The sequence below is a fragment of the Pseudopipra pipra genome, chromosome 22 (assembly GCF_036250125.1).
Source record: "Pseudopipra pipra isolate bDixPip1 chromosome 22, bDixPip1.hap1, whole genome shotgun sequence".
NCBI classification, from domain to species: Eukaryota; Metazoa; Chordata; class Aves; order Passeriformes; family Pipridae; genus Pseudopipra; species Pseudopipra pipra.
Genome location: NC_087570.1, coordinates 6,706,725 through 6,731,966, shown reverse-complemented (window position 1 = coordinate 6,731,966; position 25,242 = coordinate 6,706,725). Strand labels below are relative to the sequence as shown.

Below are 25,242 nucleotides of genomic sequence, written 5' to 3'. Positions count from 1 at the left end.
GTTCTCCTGGGGAAAGGAAAACGTGGGAAGGGAAAAAACTCACTGTTTGGAGTCTTCTTTGGTCATGGAAGCGAAGGTGAACATGAGCCCCCCGTGGGGGCAGAGCAGGACACTGTTGGCTATGGAGGACACGGGGCTGCAGCGTGTCGGCCTCCTGCAAAAGGGAAGGTGGTTTGGAAAGCTGGACCAGCTTATCCCACCAAAACCCCCCCAGTCCTGCAGGCAGCCAAGAAGAAATCACAGGTGAATTATTTACAGAAGGCATTCCAACATGGAATATTAACTACAAGTGATGAGGAAATCAGATCCACGTTCCTCTGTGCTGCAAAATGATTCTGTCCAGGGGAGATTTCCATCTCCAGCCTGTGCAAACAGGACTGAGAGGTGACCTCTGGGCTACAGCTCCAGACAGATGAAAAAACTAATCAGGTTACCAGCTAATCCGACCATCTGGTTAACACATGGTAAACAAGGAAACTCAGTGTTGTACAACCAAGACAAGTCCTGCAAAAATCGGCTTCCTTGTTTCCATGAACCCGCTGTGCCGGCATTCGGAAGCAAAATGTTACCTACAGCCCCCAAAACGTGGGGATAAAAAGCACCAAACCCCTCCAGCCAAAATTACCTGACAAATTTCCTCCATTCTTCTACAAAGAACTGCGAAACAATATACAGCTCATCTGTCTCCTGGGGGGAAAAGAGAAGGAAAGGGATCTTTTTAATGAACCCAGCAATAGGTTTGTCGGCAGCGCTCGCTCCCTCCCAGACCTCGGCACGGTTTTACCATGACAACTCCATCCAAGCACGCTGGGAAAGGCAAGGAAAATAATTTGGGATCAAGTACTAAGCACTGACTTTACTAATCTCATGTTTATTACAAAGTTAGTAAAGCTTTCAATCCAATTACCTTTAATTCCCAGCGGGAAAGGGGCATTTCCCTGGAGCAGCCAAGCGCTGTTTTCTCTCGCTGGGTACTCGTGGTCAGAGACCACCCCAACCTCCCTCACTTGCTTCCAATATCAAAATCCACGGGTTTTTCCTTCTGGCAGCAGCAGGAACAAAAAACCCCAGCTGTGCACCCAACAAGGCAGTGTTTTTGGGATAAATCCTGTCTTCTTGTCCCAATTTACCATTAAATTGTTTGCTCCTGAACAAAAAACCAACTAGATCCCAAGAGCTGGGTGACAAAATCACTTCCATGATCATCTATATCCTCACCATCTTCCCTACCATGCATTTAAGGGCTTGCTCCATCTTTCTGCAGGAAGACTCAGCACACCTGAGGAATATATATATATATATATATATATATATATATATATATATATATATATATATATGTATATATATATATAATCTCCCTTAATCTCTAGATTAAACCACTCTGCTTGTTTTCCCTCCCCAAACCCCTCAACTGTTTTGGATCAGGAAAACTCCAAAAGCTTGAGGGAAAAATCCTTAGCTCTCTTTTATCAGGCTCCCCTGGGAAATTCCAAGGGAAAGGAGAATCCAAAGGGAAAGGAGGATGCAGCCCCAGTGGTGCAGAGGCTCCTGTTTCTGACCAACAGCGATAGGCTCCAGCTTTCCATCACCTCCTCCAGCTCCAAAGGCAAATCCTGCCAGATACAAGCCTTTAACACCCCTGGCAGAACCTGGAGCTCTCCAGCTCAGGGAAACTCCCTCTAAACCCTTCTGGATTTCCTTGGTTCCAAGCCATGGATCCATATTGGCTCAGTATTTATTCCCAGCTGGAGCAGCGAGGGACTGAGGCAGAGACCTGCCAAAGCACCTTGGCAGGATTGGACAGCCAACCATTAATCAGCACCATGAGACTCCCAGGAGCCAAGGACTGAACCAAGAGCTTGTTCCACTCCTTTTGGGCCACCCTAAATCCCCAAAGAGTCCCGGAGCAGCCGCCAGGAGAGGGTTTGCATGGCCGTCGCAGCTCTTTACAGGGTGTCAGCATTTTGGGGAGCTCCTCCTGAGCTCCTGGGATGCAGGAGGATGCTGGAGTACACCTGGAGCAGCCAAAGCTGGTGGTGGGCAGAACTCAGGTGTGTTCCAGCATTCTCCAACCTGGGAAGGCTGATGGAAGGAGGTAGAAAAGTCACTTCCACCGGCGCGGCCGCGGTGTTTCCATCCTTCCAGGGAGGGATACAACCCCAGCAGCAATACTGCCCCTGCTATCTGCCTGATTCCGGGCCAGCCACAGCTCCCTTGGCACAGGAGCCATTCCTGTGGCTCTTTAGGGCTCTGTGCCAGCACAGCTAATCCAGGGAAATCACACCTCAGCACAGCACACGTGTGAGCTCTGCTGGCATGGACCGAGAGAACAGTTATGGAGTGGGTTGGGTTGGAAGGGACCCTAAGGATCTCATACCACTCCCCTGCCATGGGCAGGGACACCTTCCACTAGCCCAGGTTGCTCCAAGCCCTGTCCAACCTGGCCTGGAACACTTCCAGGGATGGGGTAGCCACAGTTTCTTTGGAAGGAGGGATAAAAGCCAATAAAACCTGCCCCAAGCCCAGCTGCGTTCCCTGGTTCCCCCCCTTCCCTACCTGAGGCCAACTGCCCAGGCAAGGCCTGCATTTATCATGGAACAGGTTCTGGAGAGAAGTCTTCTGCTCACTGGCCATCATCTTATGGAGAGCTTCATTTTCCTCTCCTTCACGCTCCAAAATCTGCAGGAAACAGTGAATTCCATCCCAGCTGCACTAAAAGGTGACATTATTCTCTTCCAAAAGGGAAACCAGAAACACAACCAGTATTTACAGTCAACAAAAAGGGGAATATTTGGCAAATACCTTGCACTGGGAACAGCACTCTTTGTTATTTGGGAATTCGGGGGCTTTTGGGAAATATTGCTTGAGTTTCTCCCAGGCTTCCCTGGAAACCACCCTGCGCTCGTTCTCGGAGATGCACAGGTCACCTGCAGGGAGAGAATCAAGGCAAGGGCTTTGATCACAACATGCTCAGGGATGTTTTGCAGCCCTTGATTGAAGAGATTACAGGGAATAAAGGTGGGGGAAGAGATCCACACGTTTAGCAGCCAAAACCACGTCAGCAAAAACCAGCCCGGCCGACAAAGTCACCTTCAACTCCTGCCTTGCTTCCCTTAGACAGGGAAAAATAATAATAGCAGTAATAATAATAAGAATAATTTTAATTCATAAAAATGTCCTTTGGATTTCCAAGCTGATCAAACACAAGCAGGGATGCTGGGAAAAAGCCAAAGAGGGCACAGGGCTACTGGTTCCTCCTCCACAGCTACATCCCCATGGTGCCTCCATGCACCAAGCCCCAGACTAACCCTGTGTCCCACGGAACAGAAGCCAGGTACTCTCCACATCCTTGAAACCCCAAATTCCCCCTGCAGAATCTCAGATGGCTTCACATGCCCTATCCAAGCACCTCAAAATGTGGCAAGGGCAGATTTGGCACCCTAAATCTGCTCTGGAGAACCACCTCGGTGTGAAGACACCGGGCAAGATTTACCAGCTGTCCCCCAGACAACTTATTTATCCATCAGGATTATTTATCCTGCTCTCAGGATTATTTATCCCGGTGCTCAGGCAGCTCAAAAAGCCCAGGAAGGGTTTATCAGGAGCCATTTGTGCCTGCCATCTCAGAGATGGAAGCAGGAGACACACCCAGGCTCTTGGACACCACGTGCACACATGACAACACACAGTCCGGATAAACAAGGCTTGGGAAAACTGGAGAAGGCTCCAGGATCTGAGCAGCTGCCCCTTGCAGGGGTGATGATATCCAAGGGGAAAACACAAGCACATCCCCCTCTGAGACAGCAGCTGGAAGTCACTGTGCTATGAGCAGGCACCGGGAGAAACACAAGGAGCAGCCGTTGCGACACCGGGATGCAAACCGGATTTGGGAATATTCCTGCCTCGGTGGGATTGCACCAGCAAGAGGGAAGGAAAACAGCAACTGCATGTCCAAAGGGCACAATACCTTATTATCTGCTTTTCTATAGCCTGGAGAGCTGCAGAGAGAGGAGAGGGAGAGAAACTCCTTCCTCCCCACCCTCTGGTAGCTCTTTAACATGACAAGCAGCTCCTCGGGCTCAGGATTTGCTCCAGCCCAGCCTGGAATTTAGCCAGCCCTGGAGAGGAAAAAATAGCAACCATCCCCTCCTGCTTTTCTTCTAATAAACAAAGGTCAGGCCTCGATGCAGCACTTGGCCACTTGGGCCTCATCCAGCACGGCCAAGTGGCTCCGGAGGTTGGACCAGGATGTTGTCCAGAGCCAACGATGGGGAAGAAGAGGAGCTTGTACAAATAAGTGCCTTGACACCACATGATTAATTAAAACAGATTAATATGGTGAGGAAAAGAGGAGGAAAAATCAGCTCAGGGTGTGCAGGAACAAGTGTTTTGCCATCTGGAAGATGATCCCAACCGCTGCTGACCCTGTTTCCCACTCCCACCATCCAGGGACATGTTTTGGGCACGGACATCAAAGGAAGGCTTAACTTGGTATCTGGAAAAAATTATTCACTGGGATCAGGCAGCTACTGGAGAGCGAGGAATTGCAGCAAGGATGCACAGGGAGTCGAGAAGGGAACGCCCGGGTGGCATTCCTGGAGGCCAGCCAGCCCTCACAGAGCCAGCCCTGGCTTTTCCAGAGCCTCCCACGGAGGCAGGAACCTCCTCCACCACAAAATTGAGGCTGTAGGAACAAGACTACAGATTTGCTGATCCACTCCAGAGAGAATTTTTCAAGGTGGAAAGGTTGTTTTCCACGAATAATCAAAGGTTAGCTCAAGACAACAAAACCTGCCCTGCCAGCAGCCCCTTAGTCAGTATTATTTATTCTGCTCTGACCCAAAGTCACAGATCAACCAGCAATTTAACACCATAATATTTTCCAAAGGCCTATTGGCCTATTTTTTATCGTGTCTGGCTACATAAATGTTCTATCCCCACACTCCCTGCTTTTATTGAACAGCAGCAGCCTCGAGGCAACGGGAAACGCGGCGTTCAAGGCTCTGAGTAACAGATAAAATCGTGACAAAGTGCTTAAACACCCGCCTTGAAAATGAGCTTTCTCCAGCCTTACTCCAGGTTCTTGATTAGCCCTGATGACAGGAGGAGTGTGGCTAATTTATGGCATTTTTCTTTCTTATTAGGGATAAGATGGAGCCTCCCCAGTAGGGAAATCAGTGCCTACGAAGAGGAGCTTAAGTAAAACAGAGTTATGTCTGGGAATAGGAGCTTTAAAAAGTGAGATTTAAACAACAGGGTAGCCAAGGATGCAGCTAATGAGGCATCACTTGGAAAACAACCCACACGGGGTCAAAACCTTCTGTAAACAGACACCAAAGCTCAGCAGGTTGGGAGATCAATATCCGGAGGTCCCAGCCCAGGTGTTGGCTGAGTGCTCCTGTTCTAATGTAAACCAGGATGAAATGGACGCTCTGAGCTCCCACCTGGAGTGATTTACACCGCCTCTTTCTCTCTTAATGCTTTCAGAGCTTTCAAGTGGCTGCAGAGCTTTGGTGCTGCCCAGGATGCCGTGAGAGGGGGAGAAGCTCAGCTTGGCTGAGCCCTTACAGGATCTGCCTGCAAGTAAAACTTCTGAGTGCAAGAACCACCAGGAAAATGAGAGTTAAGCACATTTCTGCAGTGGCTCCTCACGCTGGCTGCAGTTGGAGCAAAGGCTACGAGGTTCATGTGTGGAGCAGTGGGACACAAGGGAGACATTCAGCTCCAGCCCCCGGAGACACTCACCGTGTGGGCAAACGATGTCTTCATTAAAATTTAACTCCTCTTCCTCCTCCCTCTTCTCTTCGTTTGATTCATCTAATTGAAAAAAAAAATTAGTAAGACAAGAGGATTGCACAGAGTTCCTCTTCCCAAGGAAAAATCTTGTGGCGGGGTGGGGGGGAAAGGAACTCGGCCGCCTTTCAAATTCCAGCAAAACCCTCAACCCAAGGGAAAATCTGGAAGGAAATTTGTTGTTCTCTGATGTCTTGGCCTCTGGGCAGGCGGGATTACAGCCTCCAGGCCACGTAGGAGGGCTTTGAAGTGCGTGGAGCACAAGCCAAGCCTTTGTGAGATTACAAAGGATGCATTTGTTAGGGCTGGAACACCGCGGGGGTTCACTGCTCCCAAGGATCTCCCGAGTTTAACCTAAACAAGCCTAGGTAAGAGCAAAGGCAGCAGAATTCCTGGCAAAAATTCCTGATCTAAACCAGATGCTGCCTGACAAACCGAGAGGGAAGCCGGCAGGGGGTTGACAGGCCCCAAATCAACGTCTGAATTCCAGTTAAAATCCATAACTCCACACACAGAAGCTTCGGCCGCTGAGTGGAGCATCGGGAAGACAATGAGGTGTCAGTAAGAGCCTCTAACGAGCTGCTTAACGAGCAACTTGGCTTGTGAGTAATTCAATTGTACTACTGGGAGTTGCAACCTGTTGTAAATCAGAGGCAGCCCCGAGGAAACGTGAGTGGTAGCTCAGAAATGCCCTTTTCTCACTGAGTGCTCCACCTCACAGACATTTTCGGGGTGGTGGGGTGTTCTCAAGCCTCCAAGCCCAAGATCAATGCCATGAGCCATCATCCCCACTTTCATTCCAACCAGCTTCTCGCTCTCAGTTCAAAAAAGGTCAACGACACGTAACTTCCAAAGATTTAAAGAGCAGAAGGCAAATAACCCCCCAGTTAGTCTCATGATATGGGCACAGAATTGGGTCCAACTAATGATTTTTGTTCCTAGGCTGTTTTCCCAGCGCTGCTGCATCACCTGTGCTGTTTCATCCCTCAGCCTTCACAACAAACATCATCATCATCATCCCTTTCCCCAAGGTAATTTTCATGTTTCTTCCTCCCCTGTGTTCCCTCACTCAGAGAAAAGCAGTTGAAAACATTGTGTGGCTGGGGGAGTAATTTCACACAGCTTTGTAAAACCACTTATCCCCTCATCTCCCTCTCCAGGTACGAAGATCACCCCGCAGTTTCCAAGCCTAGCAAAGAAAAAGCTCCTTAAAAGGGAGTTTATTTGATTTATTATCCTCTCTTCCCTACTCGTACAAGGGAAACAAAACAGCTACAGAAACACCCGATGTGTCTTTTGTAGGAGGGACCAGGCAGAGCTGGTGGGTCAGTACAGCAGAAATTAGGAGGAAATCAGGAGGGAATACCTTTGTTTTGTGCGTTTCCATTCATTTTTCCATTACTGTGCTCTGCATCTTCATCTTGCTCATTCAGCTGCTCCAGAGCCAGCTGACGCCAGCTCCTCAAAGATGCTTTTCCAACCCAAAACCCGTCGTTGCTGCAGGGAGAGAACAAGGCAAATCACCACAAAATCACAGCCCCCTTCTCCTTCAGAGCCCAACCGGTAAAATCTTTAGGAAAAAGCTATATAGGCACTTCTAAAAAGCACTTGGGACTGACATACCCCTTGACTGTGACCTTCAGCAGGTTGGTCACAGCTTTGTAGTCTTCATTCAGCTGGTTTTTGAGCCGCAGGATTCGACACCTTTCCACCACACAGTCCTTGCAAAGTGCTTTGACTGGGGTGGGGGGGAAAAACCACAATTTATTACACTATTTCTTGCACAATTTCTTGCACAGGTGTCTTATTGTCTGTTCGACCACCCTCAGACTGGAGTGTGCCAACTATCCTGGCCTCAGGATGGGAGATTTCATGTGTAAATGAGGAGATCCTGGGGGTTAGCAGGCCACATTTGAAGCTTAAAGGAGCACAAAATGCTGCAAATGAGGTGAAATCTGCTTCACTCCCTCCACAGCTCTATCAGAGTCCTGGTATCCACCACTTGCACTCAGAGCCAGGTCAGCCCAGCACACAGGCAAAGGCATATGCCAGGAAAACACCTGTATCATGGCATTTTACCAGTTAAACCCAGAAAAAACACCCTCCTGCAAAGCTGCACTGGACCAAAGGAGTGGAAATTCTACAGCTGGGCATGTATTGTGTGTATTTTCATCTGGGAGCAAGAGGGGATGGGAAGCAGCGTGTCCATCCATCCTTTTATCCCTCCCTCCCAGCCACACTCAGCCCACAACCCTTCAGGAAATCTTCCACTTGACTAATAAACCTTGCCCTGTTTTTCCCCACAAAGGCTGCCTGCGTCACCAGCAATCCTTCCCTACAAGCTCCTGGTAGGAGCTGAGCTAATTTGGTCTCAGTGGGAGTTACTGAGCTCCTTCCTCAAAGGAATGAAGCCTGGGGCTCGAGGAAGGGGTGGCCAAAGCCTGGAGGGGCTGGGCTGACCCCAAAAAGCTGGATGTGTGGTGGATGCTTCAGCAGGAGAATGCAGGCCAACAGGTCTGTGCTTCCTTGGATGAGGTGACAGACAGGAAGGGATTTTTTTGGCCTGAATGCTCCCTGAGACTCTGCCCACGTAGGAGCTGCGGGTGCTGCAGGCACAGCAAAGAGCTGTCAAGAGTTTGGGGGGTTCCTTGTGCAAGTCTTATTTTCTAGAATTGCCTTCAAACCTTCCTGCAGGCACAGCCCTTCCTGGACACAGCAGGCCCTGCAATCCCACTCAGTGGGTTTGGGGAATGTTAACAGAATTAGGTGATATTAAAAAAATCCCCAGAAATAGCACAGCACTGAAATACTGAAATGAAGTTGTGATGATCAAGGAGGAGTCCAAATGGGGCTGGGACCAGCAGAAGGCTCTAAGACACGCCCAGCACACCCCAGGGGACGGTACCGTTGAGCCGGGGCCCTCCCCCGTAGCGCCGGTAGAAGAAGTCGGCCACGTATTCCGAAATCCTCTTCATCAGGGATATCTTATCGGGATGGAGTTTGCCATGGGAGCACAGGCAGGCCGTGTTGTCGATGGGTTTGGGAGGAGTGGACTCATCCAGCCATTTCTGCAGCCATTCCAGAGAGATGAAGTCGTAGGGGGAACCTGGGAGGGGAGAAACCACAAAGAGGAACAAGCCCGGACGCGTCAGCTCCAACACCAGGTGGTACTTTAGAATTCCTCTTAAAAATTAACAGGAAATCACTGTTGGTTACATCTCTGAGGTACAGGTTTTCTGATCCAGCTTCTCCCCCCCCATTCTCATCTCGGTGTCACAGATTTAGAAGACATGAGATATTAAGATGTTCAGGTCATTTCGGATTCAGCAATCAATATGGAACAGCTCCAAGGAGGAATGGGAGTGCTTTCAAACCTTTGGGGGATTACTGGAGAGCAGTCGAGGAAAGGGGAAGGTTTTCCCATCATCCATCGAGGGACTGATATAATATTTAAATTATGATCATACATTAAAGGCTTTTTCTACAACAGAGAGCTAGTTCATCGGGCTAATTTGAAAATTAAAAGCAACACCACAAAAGAATCGAGGTCGGTGTTCACCCCACCCTTTCAGCACTTGAAATTCTAGTGTTTTTCTTACAATTCTGGGTGAGAAACAGTCCCATATTTTAAAATTTACAGTGCAAATGGAAACTTGCTCAGATTTCTTGCTGAAGCAGAGCAGCGGGTTCGCCCTTGTTTGCTGAAGGAGAAGCACCTGCACAAAGCCAAGGTTCAGGAGCAGGTCAGTGCCTGTATGAGCAGGGAAATGGTTTTGGGTGACAGCCCTGTATCTCAATACTGAGACACACTATTGATCCACAACTCTTCTGGGGGATGAGTGGGAAATTAGGAGGAAATCAAGAATTTTAAACCCATTCTCTGCTGCCTCGAAGGCAGCTCTGAAACCACGGGGAAAGGCAGCTGTGAGTCACATTTATCAACTGAACACAAATCCTTGATGTTTCCTGGGAAGGAGCAACAGAGAAGCGACAGGAAAACACAGAAGACAGGAAAACACTGTGTCTCCAGCTTGCACTGGAGCTCTGTGAAGCCTCTTTTCCTCCACAGCCTCAGCCCATGGTGTTTTCATCTTACGCAACGCCCTCCGCAGCCGTGACCTCCGGAGAATTCCGGCGCTGTCAGAACGGGTTTGCTAGTTTGGGATGAAAGCTGCCTCCCCCAGAAAGGACGTTTTTCTGGGGCAGACTCCACAAAGCTGGCAGGGAACGTGTCTGCACAGCTGCAGAGGCAGCCCCCAGTTCCAAGGGCCAGGCCCCAGCGCGGCGCTGGAATGACGCTGCCTCCAGCTGTGCTGGGAGTGCTGTGCCCGGGCTGTGCCCAGTGGGTGCCCCAGGGCACTGCTTTGGGGCCTGGCAGCTCCAAATTGAGGCACAACAGCTTTACCTGCACTTGCAAAAAACATCTTTCTGGAGATTTGTTCCTCTGTCACGTTAGAAATGCCGAGAGCAAACTATTCTGTTCCTGCTGAGGGAAGGCACAGTGGGATTGTGCTGCTGCTCCTTTTGGCAGGTGAGTCAGGGCAGGTTGATCCCTCCAGCACAGCTCTGATCTCACAGTGACATCTGAACACTGCTCAGGCTCCTGGGGACTCAGGATGAGCTGTGACATGCTCCTGCTCCAGAGTTAAACACCTGCATTCCTGAATTGGAGAGGCAGATTTACAGGAGCAGGAGTTTCCTTTGGGCTACTTCAATCTCAGTGCTGGCTCTGAGTGTCTGGCAATAAAAGCTAAAACATCAAATTCTCCAGCAGGCCACACAATTAAACCCACTTTTAAGTCTTCAGTTATAATTTTCCTGGAGTTTTTAGGAGATGCACGTAGTGAAATTCCACATGCTGGACAGACAGAGCAAGTGTCCCTATGCTTTTGAGGGAGATGGGACGGAAAAACAAGGTGGGGAATAAAACCCCTTGTGCTGAGGTGACAAGACACAAGGAGCAGGAGGAAAGGACTAACCCCAGTCACTACAAAGCTGAGCCATGGAGCTTTGAGGCACTGGCAGGGATGGATCCACTAATTTTCTGCTGGAGGTCAGGCATTCTCCCAGTTACCTGCTGCTGAATCAGGATCACCAGCTCCCAAACCTGCCCTGAGCTGGCAAGTCAGGAGCAGGCAGTTCTTCTGCCTGGCTGCTCCTAACGAGCTGCTCAGCAGGCAGAAGAAAAGAGTCACAAAGCATGAGGCTGACTGATGGGGAAGGAGCAAGAGGGAATTAGCGACGCCAGAGGCCAAAAAAAAAAAAAAAAGGAGAAAAAATAGGTTAAGGCAGGAAAAGCAGCGAGGGAAAACAAATCTGAGCATGCATGGAGCTTCCCTCTTCCAGAGGGCTGCGGGAATGCCTTCCAGGGAGGGCAAGGTTAGTCACAAATCATCACCAATCTTAACAGCTCTACTAGAGAAATCCTCCACAATGTCTTACAGACCAGCTTCGGCGGGTAACCTTTGGTAGAGCTCCTTCACCTCCTCGTGTTTGATCTTCCCCCTGGCCACGCTCTGCTTGCGCATCTCGGCCATCTCGTTGCACCACTCCTCAAACTTGCAGTTATCCCTCTCCACCAGCTCCTGCAGGAAAGCTGGTGGGAGAGAAAAAGGGAAAAAAAAAAAAAAAAGCCAGGAATGTGAGGAGAAAATGCCAGCTATGTTAATTATGGTGGGTTATCTGGGGATAACAAACCTCAAAGTTCCCTCACGTTCCATTCCCAGGCGTGTGGACATTGCTCTCGCCCAATATAGGTGGTTGTAGATGATTAAAAGCAACGTTTTGCACCCAAGAAAATAATTTACTGGGCGTTGGTTGCTGTGTTAAGGGCAGCTCCTCTGTCCTGCCAAGGATCCATTGTTCCCAGGGTGGGAACAAGAGCTGGATACACCTGAGGCCTGTCCCGCCCTGGGATCCAGCACACTGCAAACCCAAGGGCAAAGAGCCCCCAGGAGATGGGAGATAAGCACTCCAACAGAAACGTGAGGGAAGTGGGAATTTTTGCTGTCATGGGTGGAAAAAAACCCCAAAACCCAAACCTCAGCAGGGAAAAAAAAAAGAAGATAAACCACTTCCATCCCAAGGCTGGTGTGAGGAGGGGGGGGGAAGCTCTGCTTATCTGAGGCCTTTTCCTATTTAGAATTATTTTGAAGAGCTAAAATATCTGCAGAAAGGTTAATTCTTGAGCGAAAAATATCCTCCTTGGGAGAATACCCAGCATTAAAAACCAACCAGCCTGACCTCCTTGAGGTCAGAGCCAAGTTGTGCCTCTCCACTGTGCTGGAAAAGCCGCTTTTTAACAGCATCAAAGCAAAATGCCTCAAATTTACAGTTGCATGAAACCTCCCCACAACCACAGAGCTCAGAGTGCTGCCCTTCGCTCCCTGTTCCCTGGCGGGATTCCACGGGAAACAAAGGCAACGCAGGAATTTGGAGCTGGGTGGGGAGGCTCTTGTCGAGTTATTGTTTTGGGCACAGGGTAGGAGGAAAGGGAGAGCAAGACAGCTCAGGAAACAGGCTGAAAATGCAGATCCAGGCAGGAATCAGTAGTGCTAATTCCTGAAGTTTTGTGGCTTGGGGGGCAGATTTTAGGGCTGGGGGGTGGGGCTGGAAAAGGTTTGGGGCTGTTATTGGGGGGAATAAGGTGTGTGATTTATAGGATTTACCCCCTCTGCAGAGATCCAAAGGGACCCACCACCTCTGCAGAAAAGGAAGGGGGAACACACCTCAGCACCAGGGGCCTAATGAATATTTCTAATCAAGCATCATTAAATCCCCAGGCCAAGCCCCCAGGGAGCTCTGCCACCCCCACAGTCCCAAAGCAAGGCCCAAATTCCTGCTCAGGGCTCGGAGCCTCTTGTTTTCACCTCGTTTATTCGTGATGTGGCAAAGATGAAGCAGTTGCAGAGGGAAGCTGACATCTGTCAGGATTATTCACCTCCAGCACGCAGTGTGCACTGCTCCTGACATTTAACCACGCTCTTCTCCCTCGCCTCTGGAATCCCGGTGGGATCCCTGCAGCAAATGCCAGCGGGATGATTTCCTCCTGACCCCTTCCCATCCAGACCAGCTGGTTAAGGCAGAGAGGTCTGAGCAGGCACAGGGGAGGGATGGGCAGGTTAATATTCATTAAGTGCTGGGAAAGCCCAGGGGGAACACTGGTCATGACACTGAGGGGCCACATGGCACATGGAGAGTGGGTAAAAATCATGGAATCATGGAACGGTTTGGGTTGGAAGGACCTTGAAGATAATCCAGTCCCACCCCCTGCCAGGGGCAGGGACACCTTCCACCAGCCCAGGTTGCTCCAAGCCCTGTCCAACCTGGCCTTGGATACTTCCAGGGATCCAGGGGCAGCCACAGTTTCTCTGGGCAACCTGTGCCAGGGCCCCACCACCCTCACAGGGAAGAATTTATCCCCAGTATCCCACCTAAATTTCCCCTCTTTTAGTTTAAAACCATTCCCCCTTGTCCTGTCTCTCCAGGCCCTTGTCCCAAGTCCCTCTCCAGCTCTCCTGGAGCCCCTTTAGGCCCTGGAAGGGGCTCTCAGGCCTCCCTGGACCTTCTCTTCTCCAGGTGAACCCCCCCAGCTCTCCCAGCCTGGCTCCAGAGCAGAGGGGCTCCAGCCCCCAAAATGGCGCTTGGAGCAAAATCCTGACGTTGGGGCCCCCCTGGAGCATCCCAGGCTGGCACAGATTCCCAAATCACTCACCTGGCACCTCGACAGTGAGGGATTTCTCCCTGGCCTGCAGCCTGTACACCAGCATGTAGGCATTCCGGGAGCAGTGGGTGCCCTTCCCACACTTGGGCTTCCGAGTCTGGGATTTCGACGGCTCCGCTGTGGGACAGAAGGGAAAAACCTCAGCAACACAGCAGCCTGAGCCTCCTTCCATGGGATGAGTTTGCCCCCTAGCCAGCTTCCCTCTGCCAGGCCTCTGTGCCAAGCACTGGGCTTGGCATGGCTCAAAATTGCATCCCAAAGAAAGCCCCAAATCCCTCCAGCCTCTCTGGGTAAATCAAAGGCACTAAATTTAGGAGCCTGTTCTGAACCTCCCTTCTCCAAGAGCCTTTCTTCTCTCCCCAGTGGAACCTCTCTGAGCCAACAGCAACTCTTGGAAAAACATCCTTTCTCTCTTCTCGCCTCCTGTTCTGGTGTCCTGACTCCAAAGGAAAAGAGTCAAATCCTCAGGGAAGAAATTCGTATTTACAGGTGACCGTGGAGGGGAAAAAAACACACACAGCAAAGTTTTTAGGGAGCCAACAGCCACGGGAAGGGCTGTTTTGGAGCAGCTAGTGGGGGATGTAAAGCTGTGTTGCAAGAGCTGCTGTTTCCAGATGGATTCTCAGGCAAGGAAAACACTCCTCTACAGCTGCAGCCTCAAAACTCAGACCATTTTTAATGAAGAAAAAAAATTAAAGGAACAATGTTCCATAGGTCAAAGTCTAAATGGACCACTGAAATATTAAGAGCAAGTGTCTGTTCTTCCCAAATTGTGGAAGAATTCATGTGCCTCTCCTCCCACCATCCAGAGGACTTCCTAGACTCTATTTACTTGCATTTTCTCCAAGGATTTTCTAAATTGTTCCCATCTGTGGCCAGGGCTCTCCCCCCACCACAGACCTTCACTGTATGTTACTGACCTTCTCCTGCTGTTACATGGATTTGGAACAAAGAAAAGCCTCAGTTTTGCTCGGAACAGACAAATAACATCAAAACTTGATAAAAATATTGGGCTCCCAGCCCTAGAGAGGCTCCTAAACACCCTTTAATTCTACTCTCCAAACAGCCTTGTATTGAAATACAAGAAATAAGAATACTGACTTGTGGTTAAGCATAAAACTTTATAAAAATCAAGACCACAGTGGTTTATTTGCATCTTATTTTGCCACTCTCCACTTATTTTGGGAGGTTAAAAACAAAGGCTGAGCAGCTCTTTTGCTCAAACCTTTCAGGGTTTAATTTTCCCTCACACCACTAGAGGTCTGGGCAGCTCCATCCTGGCCTGGGAGAGTCAAACATTAACGGGACAGAGCTGCTGGGGGCAGGCAGAACCACGGAATCACTCGGGCTGGAAAAGCCCTTCAAGATCACCCAGTCCAACCATTAACCCAGCACTGTCCCCAGGTGCCACATCCACACACCTCTGGAACTCTTCCCAGGGATGGGGACTCCATCACTGCCCTGGGCAGCCCCTTCCAATGCCTGACCATCCTTTCCATGAAGGAATTGTCCCCAGTATCCAACCTAAACCTCCCCTGGCACAATTTTTTCCCCTCTCCTCCTGTCCCTTGTTCCCTGGGAGCAGAGTCCAACCCTTCCCGGCTCCCCCCTCCTGTCAGGGAGTTGCAGAGCCAGAAGGTCCCCCCTGAGCCTCCTTTTCTCCAGGCTGAGCCCCCTCAGCTCCCTGAGTTGCTTTCCAGAGGTTCTCCAGACCCTTTTCCTTGTACTCCAGACCCTTCCCCAGCTCTATTGCCCATCTCTGGGCACATTCGTGCAGGTGAGGGCAAGGAAATGGGAGAGGGAGGTTCATGGTTACACCAAACTTAAACCTTTCCCTTAGGGATGCTTTTAAGAAAGGCCACATTCCATAAATTCCAACCAAAGCAAAGCATCCTGGTGAGCCAGCACTCCTGGGAATGGATTCCTTGCACTGCAAGTGGAATTTCTCATTCATTTCCCCCACCACGAAGAAGCACCTGCACTATGGAACACTGAGCCACTGCCCAGCCCAGCCCTCAAAATGCCAACTAAACACTAATTTATTGGCTGCAGAGTGAGAAACCAGCAGGTCCAGCCTCAGCCCAAGCTCTCCAAGAAATCCCCAGGAAATCCAGTGCAGGAACATGGTGATTTGAGCAGCACAGGACGAGCCAGTAATGGTAAAACAGAAAAGCAGCAAGGAGAAGTCAACAGGAGGTTGTTGTCGAGTTATTGTTTTGGGCACAGGGGTAGGAGGAAAGGGAGAGCAAGATAGCTCAGGAAACAGGCTGAAAATGCAGATCCAGGCAGGAATTAGTGCTAATTCTTGAAGTTTTGTGGCTTGGAGAGTGTGTTTTAGAGCTGGGGGGTGGGGCTGGAAAAGGTTTGGGGCTGTTATTGGGGGGAATAAGGTGTGTGATTTATAGGATTTACCCCCTCTGCAGAGATCCAAAGGGACCCACCAGAGTGAAAGGGCAGTTTTAGCTTCCAACTTGTTATTTGGATCAAGATTTTTTTTTTATGGACTCTTAAGTCAAACAGCTCAGTGGAAATAGGACCATAACGAGTTAAGGGAACCGAAAGTATTCCCGTTATCTGTTCCAACACCGGCCAAGGAAGCAGCACTTGCCTGTTGCACCCTGATAGGAGCTGCTGTTCGAGTTATCAGCATCTTATCTGCCATGTGGCAGCTAGACAAATACTAGAGGAGCTGATCACGAGGTGTAAACACTCATGCAGGGCTGAAACCAAGCGAATCTGGCTGCAATCCCCAGGATTGCCGTTTCACACGTTCCTCGGAGCCGCGACAGGGAGCAGCAGGATCCGTGGCTGTGGGGAAAGGAGCTGCTTGAAAAGGGCATTGACAACTGAAAGGTTTTACCTAGATCTTCCTCGATGCCCAGCTGCAGCTTCTTGCCCTCCATCTTCTCGATGTCCTCGTCGTTGAACTTGTACCACTCGCCCGTCTGCGGGTCCTTGACGTGGGCGATGTAGTGGCCGGAGTAGGCGCTGACGCCGCGGTGGATGAGGACAGCGCTCAGCTCGTACACGTACACCCCGTCTGTGGGGGCACAGCAGCGCTCACACACGGCTCCAGAGCCAGCAGCACAAACCCCTGCCCTCCCAAAGCTCCGGGTCTGCACCCGGCAGCAAACGCTGCGCTCGAACGCGGAGCTTCCCGGGACCTCGCTGAGTAGGTTGTGGCTTCCACGACCCACTTAACGAGGATGTTGTTTGAAACACAGGCTTCAAACGGCTCTTGGCATCATTTCCCGTCAGAAAGAGGATTCAGAGGAATCATGGAATGACTTGAGTTGGAAGAGACTTTAAAGCCTATCTTGTTCTATGGGCAGGGACACCTTCCACCAGCCCTGTCTGACCCGGCCTTGGACACTTCCAGGGATTCAGGGGCAGCCACAGCTGCTCTGGGCAACCTGTGCCAGGGCCCCACCACCCTCACAGCCAGGAATTCCTTCCCAATATCCCATCTAACCCTGACCCCCTGAGCTACAGGCACTCCAAGCCCCACACAGGTCACTGGCACTGCAGACAGACTGGTGTGTACAGATTTCCCCAGGATGGATAAAGAAGGAAATTCCTGGCTGCAAGGGAAGGATTTCTTCTTAAACAGAATCCCAGAGACCTCTCATCTGCTGACAGACCATGGGTAAAGACAACAAAAAACCTCCCCAAACTCACTTTTCTGCTCCATGAAAGGCTCCATGTCCAGCAGCTCCGAGAAGCCGATGTAGGTGTTCAGCTTCTTCTTGTGACCAGTTTGCCTGTGCAGGGGCAAAGCTTCGGCTCAGGGCACAGCAATAACAGCTCACCCCCACAAAATAACACCCCTTGACCCCTCAGACAAGCTCAGACACCCCCTGACCCCTCAATTAAAGCAGGAAGAGCCAAGCAGGTGCTTCCCAAAGAGCTCGCAGGGTGTTCCCACTGACCTGTCGAACACAAAGCGCATGAGCTGCAGGTTGAGGGTGCAGGGCAGGCTGAGCAGGCGGATCTTCCTCGTGGCATTCTGCTTGCTCTGACAAGTCTCACAGAAATAACGATTGTCCCCTTCTAATTTTTCTTCCTGAGTGTGGAGAGAGGGAGAGGGAAAGGTGTGGAGAACAGCTCAGCACTGAAAAGTCAACCAAGCCACTGGAGAGCAGGAGACTGAAAGCACCAAAGTGATTTGAACTGTTTAAGTCTCTTTCCGGTTGCTCTTCCCTAATTAATCTCTCAGTTAAAAGACACACTTTTAAAACTGCACATTCCAGCGTGGCCAGAGCAGGCTGCTCTCACTTTAAGGCCAATTTTAGACCCATTCCAAGTTGTCAGGTCTCTCACAAGACTGGCAGGTTTGCTCCTTGCTTCACTGAGTTGGTTTAGATCAAAGAAAATAATTAAATCACCCTTTTTATGAGTTCACGTGGCCCAAGTTAATGCAAAGCCACATTTCAGCCTGGAAACTCCAACCCTCTGCTCAGCCACCCAAAATCACCCTGCAAGAGTCACTGTGGGAGCCTAAGTAGGCCCAAGTGCAGGATTAGTCCAGAGGAGAATTCCAACCCCCCCCAGCCAAGGTCATTGGGTGGTTTTGGGTGAAGGAGGAGCAGACAAACATCAAGTTCACCAATTTAGGAGTTTAATTTGTGCACCCAAACCAGTTTTTTTTCATAGCAGACCTTCCACAGGCAGAGCAACCGGTTTGCTGAGCACAGCAGCAGCAGGCAGGGAGCTCAGGGCCGGGGCTTCAGCTCAGTTCTGTCCTAAAGAGTCTGAGTGGAATCCACACCTCAACGTGCCCGAGCTGAACTTCGGATCCAGGCAAATTTTCAAGCTGAATAGGAGCACTTGCAGCTGTTCCCAAAGCTATTCCCGGCGCTCCCCAGCATTTCTGAGAGCACATTTTCCAGCAGGGAATGTCTCCTGTTGCTGTGCAGATGAGCACTGACACAGAGAACACGACCCCCAGCCCCTTTTCCCCGTGCTATCCACAACAAAGCATGCAGGGACTTATTCCCAACTTTCCTGGTAAAGTATTTTAACTAAAAATGCAACTTCCGAGTGCTTTTTAAAGCCATAACAAGAGCAAGGAGTGGCTCTGCCTCAATCCTCATTTTTTGTGTCCCACAGAAAGAAACATTTTCACTTGGATGCATCTCACTGAGCCAACTTGCTCCAACACCGACCTCAAAGGCTGTGAATTAGAGGAAGGAATTTAAACTCCTGGCTAAAAATAGCAGCATTCCAACGAGCTCCTACCTTGAGGAATTCTGTTATACAGTCTGTCAGCTGCTTGTGTCCTTGGATGTTTAACTCCAGCTCGTAAAATTTGGACACCAGTTTGGATTCTCTGCCACACTGGTTGCAGCTGGGATTGAAAAGAAGATAAAAATATATGAAGACAGGTCATGGTTCCTGTGTCCCAGCCACAAGCAAGATATTCCTTGGATAAAACCAGGAGAAAAAAGTGGAGTCAGAGTTGAGGATGCTCACAAATCCACACCACAAAAACTCCACGAGAAGGTGCAACCAGCACAACAGCAGCTACCAGACCTGTTACAGCTCACGTGCATCATTCTGTATCATTTTTAAGGTGAAATCTGCATCATTTTGTGTCATTTTTAAGGTGAAATCTCCATCATTTTGTCATTTTTAAAGTGAAATCTGCATCATTTTATCTCATTTTTAAGGTGAAATCCACAGCTCCGAGAACGCAGAAATGAAAACACAACGCCCAGGATGCTGTTTCCTGGCTGCAGGATTTGCCATTCCATCAACTCACTCACAGGTTTAACTGGTGAATTTTCATTAAAGGACTAAAAGCAGCTGGAGAAGTGAGACAGCAACAACACAAGCACAGAAACAGGACATTACAAGCTTAAAAATCCCTCAGAAAAGGTTTCTGCAGCACCTCACCTGCCTGGTCCCATTGTAGGAGGGATCTTCCCCTCTCAAATCCTTCTAAAAACTCAAATATTTACTAGGAGGTTCTTCCCAAAGCCAATACTCACACAGTGACATAGGCATACTCTCCACAGAACTGCTTTTGCACGATGTTCCTGACATCTGGGTTCTTCTGTTTGGATAAAGTATCTTCCAGCAGGGACATGAACAGCTTGGAAAACTCCTGGGCATCCTGAAAAGAGAGAAACCCGAGTTCATTAACAAGCCCACCACAGCACAGTCACAACCCTGGCACTAATTTAGTGCTAATTACCCCGAGCCCCACGCACAGGCTGTACCCAGGCTCTGTGCACTGAATGGAAAATGAAGACTAGTTGGGAGAACTAAAGAAAAAAAGAGGAATTTGGCTAAAAGGAGCGTGAGGCCCTCGGTGTGGGAGCAGGGCTGAGCTCCCCTGGCCCCCAGCCAGCCCTGCCGGGGCTTTGACTCCTGCCCTGCTCTTCCCAGGGCTCTGGAAGGAATAAAAACCCTCCTGTGGAGCTTTCTGGCCCCTTGAGTGTTGATTTTCCAAGCTGGGCTCGCAGAGCCAGCTGTCCCTGCTGCGAGCAGAGGTGAGCAGGGCAATAAAAACACCCCAAAAACAAGAGGCTGCCCTGAGGTTGATCCCTGCCAGGCTCTCGAGCTTCCCCACGCCCAGCTCAGGATTTTCCTCTCCCACCCTGGCTCTGCTCTTCCAAAAACAAACAGGTTTTGGCCTCTCCCAGCTGCCCTTTCAGTGTCCCTGGCTGGCAGGGACTGTTTCCTTCCCCTCTTAGTCCTCCCAAGGAATTCCCTGCTGGTGCTCAGGCCCTTCCTCCAACCACCTCCGTTACCTCTCCAAGTGGATTCCCAAGCCCCTCTCCCAAGCTCTCTCCAGCTGCAGCCCCACAGGATCCTACAGCACTCACCCTGGCTGGCTCCCAGTGATGCCATTAGGATCTCCTCACCCTGAGAGGGCCCTAAAACCTCCCCAACCACCCACTGGGGTGGAACAGCCTGTGGGACACCTGCAAGAGGACCCTCACAGCAGCTTTGCCCCCCCCGGCTCACTGCCAGGGCCATCGGGCACTACAACATTCCCTGTCTCCATCCCATCACTCCCTGGCTCCTCCTCTCCTGTCCTCATCCCACTGCTCCTTATCCTCATCCCATCACTCTTTGCACTCCTCCTATCTCCCATGCCTCATCCCAACACTCTCTGTCCTGATCCCATCACTCCCTGGCCTGATCCTAATCTCTCTTTTCCTCATCCCGTTAGTCCTTGTCCTCATCCCATCACTTCCTGTTCCCACCCCGTTGCTCTCCAGGCTCCTCCTGATCTCCCTTGTCCTCATCCCATTGCTCCCTGCCCTCCTCTTGATCTCCCTGTCTTCATCCCATTGCTCCCTCTCCTCATACCATTGTTCCCTGGGCTCCTCCTGATCTCTCCGTCCCCATCCCATTATTCCCTGTCCCCATCCCATTATTCCCTGTCCCCAGCCCACTGCTCCCAGGGCTCCTCCTGGGCTCATCCCATCACTCCCTGGTCCCCTCCCTCACTCCCTGGCTCATCCCATCACTCCCTGGTCCCATCCCATCACTCCCTGTCCCCATCCCTCACTCCCTGGCTCATCCCATCACTCCCTGTCCCCATCCGATCACTCCCTGTCCCCATCCCATCACTCCCTGTCCCCATCCCATCACTCCCTGTCCCCATCCCATCACTCCCTGTCCCCATCCCATCACTCCCTGTCCCCATCCCATCACTCCCTGTCCCCATCCCTCACTCCCTGGCTCATCCCATCACTCCCTGTCCCCATCCCATCACTCCCTGGCCCCATCCCTCACTCCCTGGCCCCATCCCTCACTCCCTGGCCCCATCCCTCACTCCCTGGCCCCATCCCATCACTCCCTGGTCCCATCCCATCACTCCCTGGTCCCATCCCTCACTCCCTGGCTCATCCCATCACTCCCTGTCCCCATCCCATCACTCCCTGGCCCCATCCCTCACTCCCTGTCCCCATCCCTCACTCCCTGTCCCCATCCCTCACTCCCTGTCCCCATCCTATCACTCCCTGTCCCCATCCCATCACTCCCTGGTCCTATCCCATCACTCCCTGGTTCCATCCCATCACTCCCTGGCCCCATCCCTCACTCCCTGGCCCCATCCCTCACTCCCTGGCCCCATCCCTCACTCCCTGGCTCATCCCATCACTCCCTGGCCCCCTCTCGACCCCGCTGCACTCCAGAAGGGCCCAGAGCCACACTCCTCCCTTCGTGTTTGCCCCTGGCAGCAAGACCCAGCTGGGAAGGGCCAAACCAACATCCCAGGGCAATTCCAGGTCCCTGGAATGCCCAGGCCCCCACGCACCTGCTGCTGGGCCGTGTCCAGCCCCAGGGCCTTGACGAAGCCCGAGGGGTCGATGTAGCGCCGTTTGCTGTTCTGCAGCAGCGCAAACAGGTACTGCAGGTGCTCACAGATGCTCTGGGGCTCGTAGTCTGGGGGAAACACAAGGCACAGCCAGGAATTCAGGGCAGGAAGGGACTGATCCAGGGATTTTGCCCCGTCTGGCTTCGTCAGGGTGAGTTTATGACTAGAAATGGGGGGTTTAGAAGCTGGTTTTAGTTGTCGAGAGAACCGAAAGGGTTCGTGTTGGTGATGAGGGCAAACCCCAGCACAGGCAAAACAGAGAATGATTTAGGTTGGAAAACACCCTTGGGATCATGGAGTCCAACTGTAAATATTTGCTCTCTGCAACTCCCTGACAGGAGGGTGGAGCTGGGGGGGAGCTGGGCTCCGCTCCCAGGGAACAAGGGACAGGATGAGAGGAAACAGCCACACCAGGGGAGGTTTAGGTTGGGTATTAGGGAAAATTCCTTCATGGAAAGGGTGGTCAAGCACTGGAAGAGGCTGCCCATGCAGGTGGTAGAGTCCCCATCCCTGGAGGTGTTCCAAAAACATGTGGATGTGGCATCTGGGGATATGGTTTAGGGATGAACAGGGCAGTGCTGGGGGAATGGCTGGGCTTGATGATCTCAGAGGGCTTTTCCAACCTCAGTGATTCCATGATTCTATCCTACAGTGCCCAGCACGAGCTGGGAGTGGAGGGTTTAAGCAGCATATGCTTCTGATTGACCCAAAATGGTGAAACATCACAGAACAGGAACAGAGCTGAGGTGGCTGCACTGACCCAGAGGACCCACAGGGACAGCACCCACACGGACTGGGAGCAGTTGGGAGCCTTAATCCTACCTGGAATCTCCATTTCTGCCCTCCTATGGGATAAGTGCAGCTCTGTGAGAGCCCAGATCAGCCCCAATCCATGTGTTCCACCCCCTGCACCACCACTGGGCTTTGGGAACCAGCCAGGCAAAAAACAAACCCAAATCAGCCTTTTCAACCAGCTCAGACCCCCCTGATCCATGAAATCTGTTGGATCAAGGTCACTGTGCTCCCAAAACCCAGGTGACGGCTCCAAACCAACGCTGTGGTGACAGGATGATCATCTGATGCTTCACCCACAGATCCTCCTGATGAATTTATCTCAGAGCCAACACCCAGTTTTGGGAGGAAAGGAGGGACTGCCCCTCTCCCAGGAGAATGTGTCACCCACCTGTGTCCTTGGGGACGCCGTCGCTGCAGGCGCTGGGACACAGGTACAGCGCCTGGCGCAGCTCCAGGTTCAGAAACCACATCTGCAGGAAGGTGTTCACGTAGCACGTGGCCCCCAGGTTGGTCAGGCCCACAAAGGCGTTCTGGGGGGGGATACAAAGGGTCAGGGGTCGCCTCCCCTTGTCCTCTGGCACTGGGGAAGGCAGGGGGTGAGTTTTTGGGGGGTCTGGGGGGTACCTTCTTGCGGCGCTCGCAGTTGGGGTCGTCGATGTTGTGGAAGCTGTTCTCGTCGATCTCGCCCAGCCACACGTGCTCCCCGATGCCCACCAGGCAGTTGGGGTTCCCCCGGCAGTTCCTCCTGGGAGAACGGACCCCAAGTGTCACCCCCGTGTCCCCTGGGGGCGGGGGGAGGTGACAGGGCAAGGGGGGACCCCATAAGGATGAACGGAGGGAATGTGGTGGGATATGGGTCACACCCACCTCACCCCCCAAAAATGGTGGTCAGGGACAAAAAAAGGGGATGGAGAAGGTCAGAGGGAGGGGAAGGGGGAACCCAGGAAGAGTATGGGATGTGGGGGTGGGTCCCCTATATTGGGGGAGTCAGGCAACAAGAGGGATCCCCAAGATCTGAGAAGCCAGGCAGGGAGAGAGGTCCCCAGTATCTGAGGAGCCAGGGTAGGAGAGGGGTCCCCAACAACTCCTTGGGGGTGTCCCCTACATCTAGGGAGCCAGGCAACCAGAGGGGTCCCCCCCAGCCCAGGAGGAAGGTCCCCTCTATCTGGAGAGTCAGGAGGGAGAGGGACCCCCAATATCTGAGGACCCAGGAGAGGGGTTCCCTACAACCCATGGGGGTCCCCTGTGTATGGGGAGGGACAAGCAAGGAGAGGGGTCCCCACAATCCAGGGGTGTGTCCCTATTTCTGGGGAGCCAGGCAGGGAGAGGGGTTCCCCATAATCCCAATTGGAGGGATTGCCCACCTCAGGAGCTGGGCAAGGACAGGGGTTCCCTACAACCCATGGGGGTCCCCTATATATGAGCAGCCAGGCAACCCTACAGAGTTCCCCACATCCCCAGGGTTCCCCTATACCTGGAGGGGAACAAGGAAGGAGAGGGGTCCCCTGCAACCCCATCAGGGGGGTTCCCCTCTATCTGAAGGGCCGAGCAATGAGGGGTCCCCCCCAATGCCAGGGTGGTGCCCTGAATTTGAGGAGCCAGGCAGGGACAGGGGTCCCCCACATCTGACCAGCCAAACAGTTAGAGGGGTCCCTCACAACCCCAGGACGATTCCCTGTATCTGGGGAGCTAGGGAACAAAAGGGTTCCCCACAACTCAAGGGTGAGGGCCCCATATCCAGGCAGGGACAAGGGGTTCCCCCCAATCCAAGGGATCCCCTAAATCCGTGGAGCTGCACAGGGAGGGCTGAGGGCCCCCCAGGCCCTGGGAACGGGGTGTCCCTCCCCCCAAGTAAACACGGGGGGTCTCCACCAACCCCGAGGGACCCCTAAAGGGCGGGGAGCCCCTCCCATCTCGGGGGGGAGGGAGCAAGGGGGGCCTCCAGCCTGGGGGAGTAGGAGAGCCCCAAACCCCGAAGACATGCAGAGGAGGGACTTAGTGCCCGGGGGAGCCCCCAAACCCCAGGGGTGGGCAGAGGGGGGTGTTCGGTGCCCAGGGGAGCCCCAAACTCTGATGATGGGCACAGGAGGCGGTCCCACAGTCCTGGAGAGCCCCCAAACCCTAGTGGCGGGCGGGGGGGGAGGTTCGGTGCCAGGGGGAGCCCCCAAACCCCGAGGATGAGCAGAGGGGATTTTCGGTGCCTGAGGGAGCCCCAAACCCTGAAGATGGGCAGAGGAGGGTCCCGCAGCCCTGGGGAGCCCCCAAACCCCGGGATCGGTCGGAGGCGGGTGCCGGGTGCCCGCGGGATGCCCCAGCCCCCCGAGGGCGGTGCGGAGGGGGCCGTGCGGCGGTACCGGCAGGCTCCGCGCTGGCAGGGCTCCAGCCGGACGCGATAGGCCGCCTCGATGTGCTCCTGCGCCACCGCCTCGGGCGGCACCGTCTCGGTCCAGCGCCACGCCGCCTTCTCCAGCTGCAGCCGCGGCGCCATCGCTGCCGGTGCCCGCGGGGCCGCCCCGGCGCGGTCCGTTCCTGGCCCTTGTACCGGCCCTCGTCCCGGTCCGGTCCCGGTCCCGCCCGGCCCCTCCCGCCGCCCTCA

General features: G+C 52.4%; 1 protein-coding gene across 4 annotated transcripts in view; it reads right to left on the bottom strand.

Moving 5' to 3' along the window:
- The window catches only part of USP48 (ubiquitin specific peptidase 48), a 32,026-nt gene extending 6,784 nt beyond the window's left edge, over positions 1-25,242 (bottom strand). For 2 of the 4 annotated variants that reach the window (XM_064678738.1, XM_064678739.1), the window contains exons 1-19: positions 25,001-25,241; positions 23,271-23,391; positions 23,035-23,176; positions 21,792-21,919; positions 19,510-19,634; positions 18,758-18,866; positions 17,449-17,582; positions 17,198-17,280; positions 16,380-16,559; positions 13,511-13,636; positions 11,243-11,392; positions 8,702-8,902; positions 7,420-7,534; positions 7,163-7,293; positions 5,749-5,820; positions 2,806-2,930; positions 2,560-2,682; positions 626-687; positions 44-154 (exon numbers count right to left, since the gene is read on the bottom strand). In XM_064678738.1, coding sequence (XP_064534808.1) covers positions 44-154; positions 626-687; positions 2,560-2,682; positions 2,806-2,930; positions 5,749-5,820; positions 7,163-7,293; positions 7,420-7,534; positions 8,702-8,902; positions 11,243-11,392; positions 13,511-13,636; positions 16,380-16,559; positions 17,198-17,280; positions 17,449-17,582; positions 18,758-18,866; positions 19,510-19,634; positions 21,792-21,919; positions 23,035-23,176; positions 23,271-23,391; positions 25,001-25,134 — 2,372 coding nt within the window. In that variant the 5' untranslated portion in view covers positions 25,135-25,241. Of the gene's footprint in view, positions 1-43; positions 155-625; positions 688-2,559; positions 2,683-2,805; positions 2,931-5,748; positions 5,821-7,162; positions 7,294-7,419; positions 7,535-8,701; positions 8,903-11,242; positions 11,393-13,510; positions 13,637-16,379; positions 16,560-17,197; positions 17,281-17,448; positions 17,583-18,757; positions 18,867-19,509; positions 19,635-21,791; positions 21,920-23,034; positions 23,177-23,270; positions 23,392-25,000 lie in introns of all 4 variants that reach the window. The other 2 variants (XM_064678740.1, XM_064678737.1) reach the window with 2 other exon arrangements.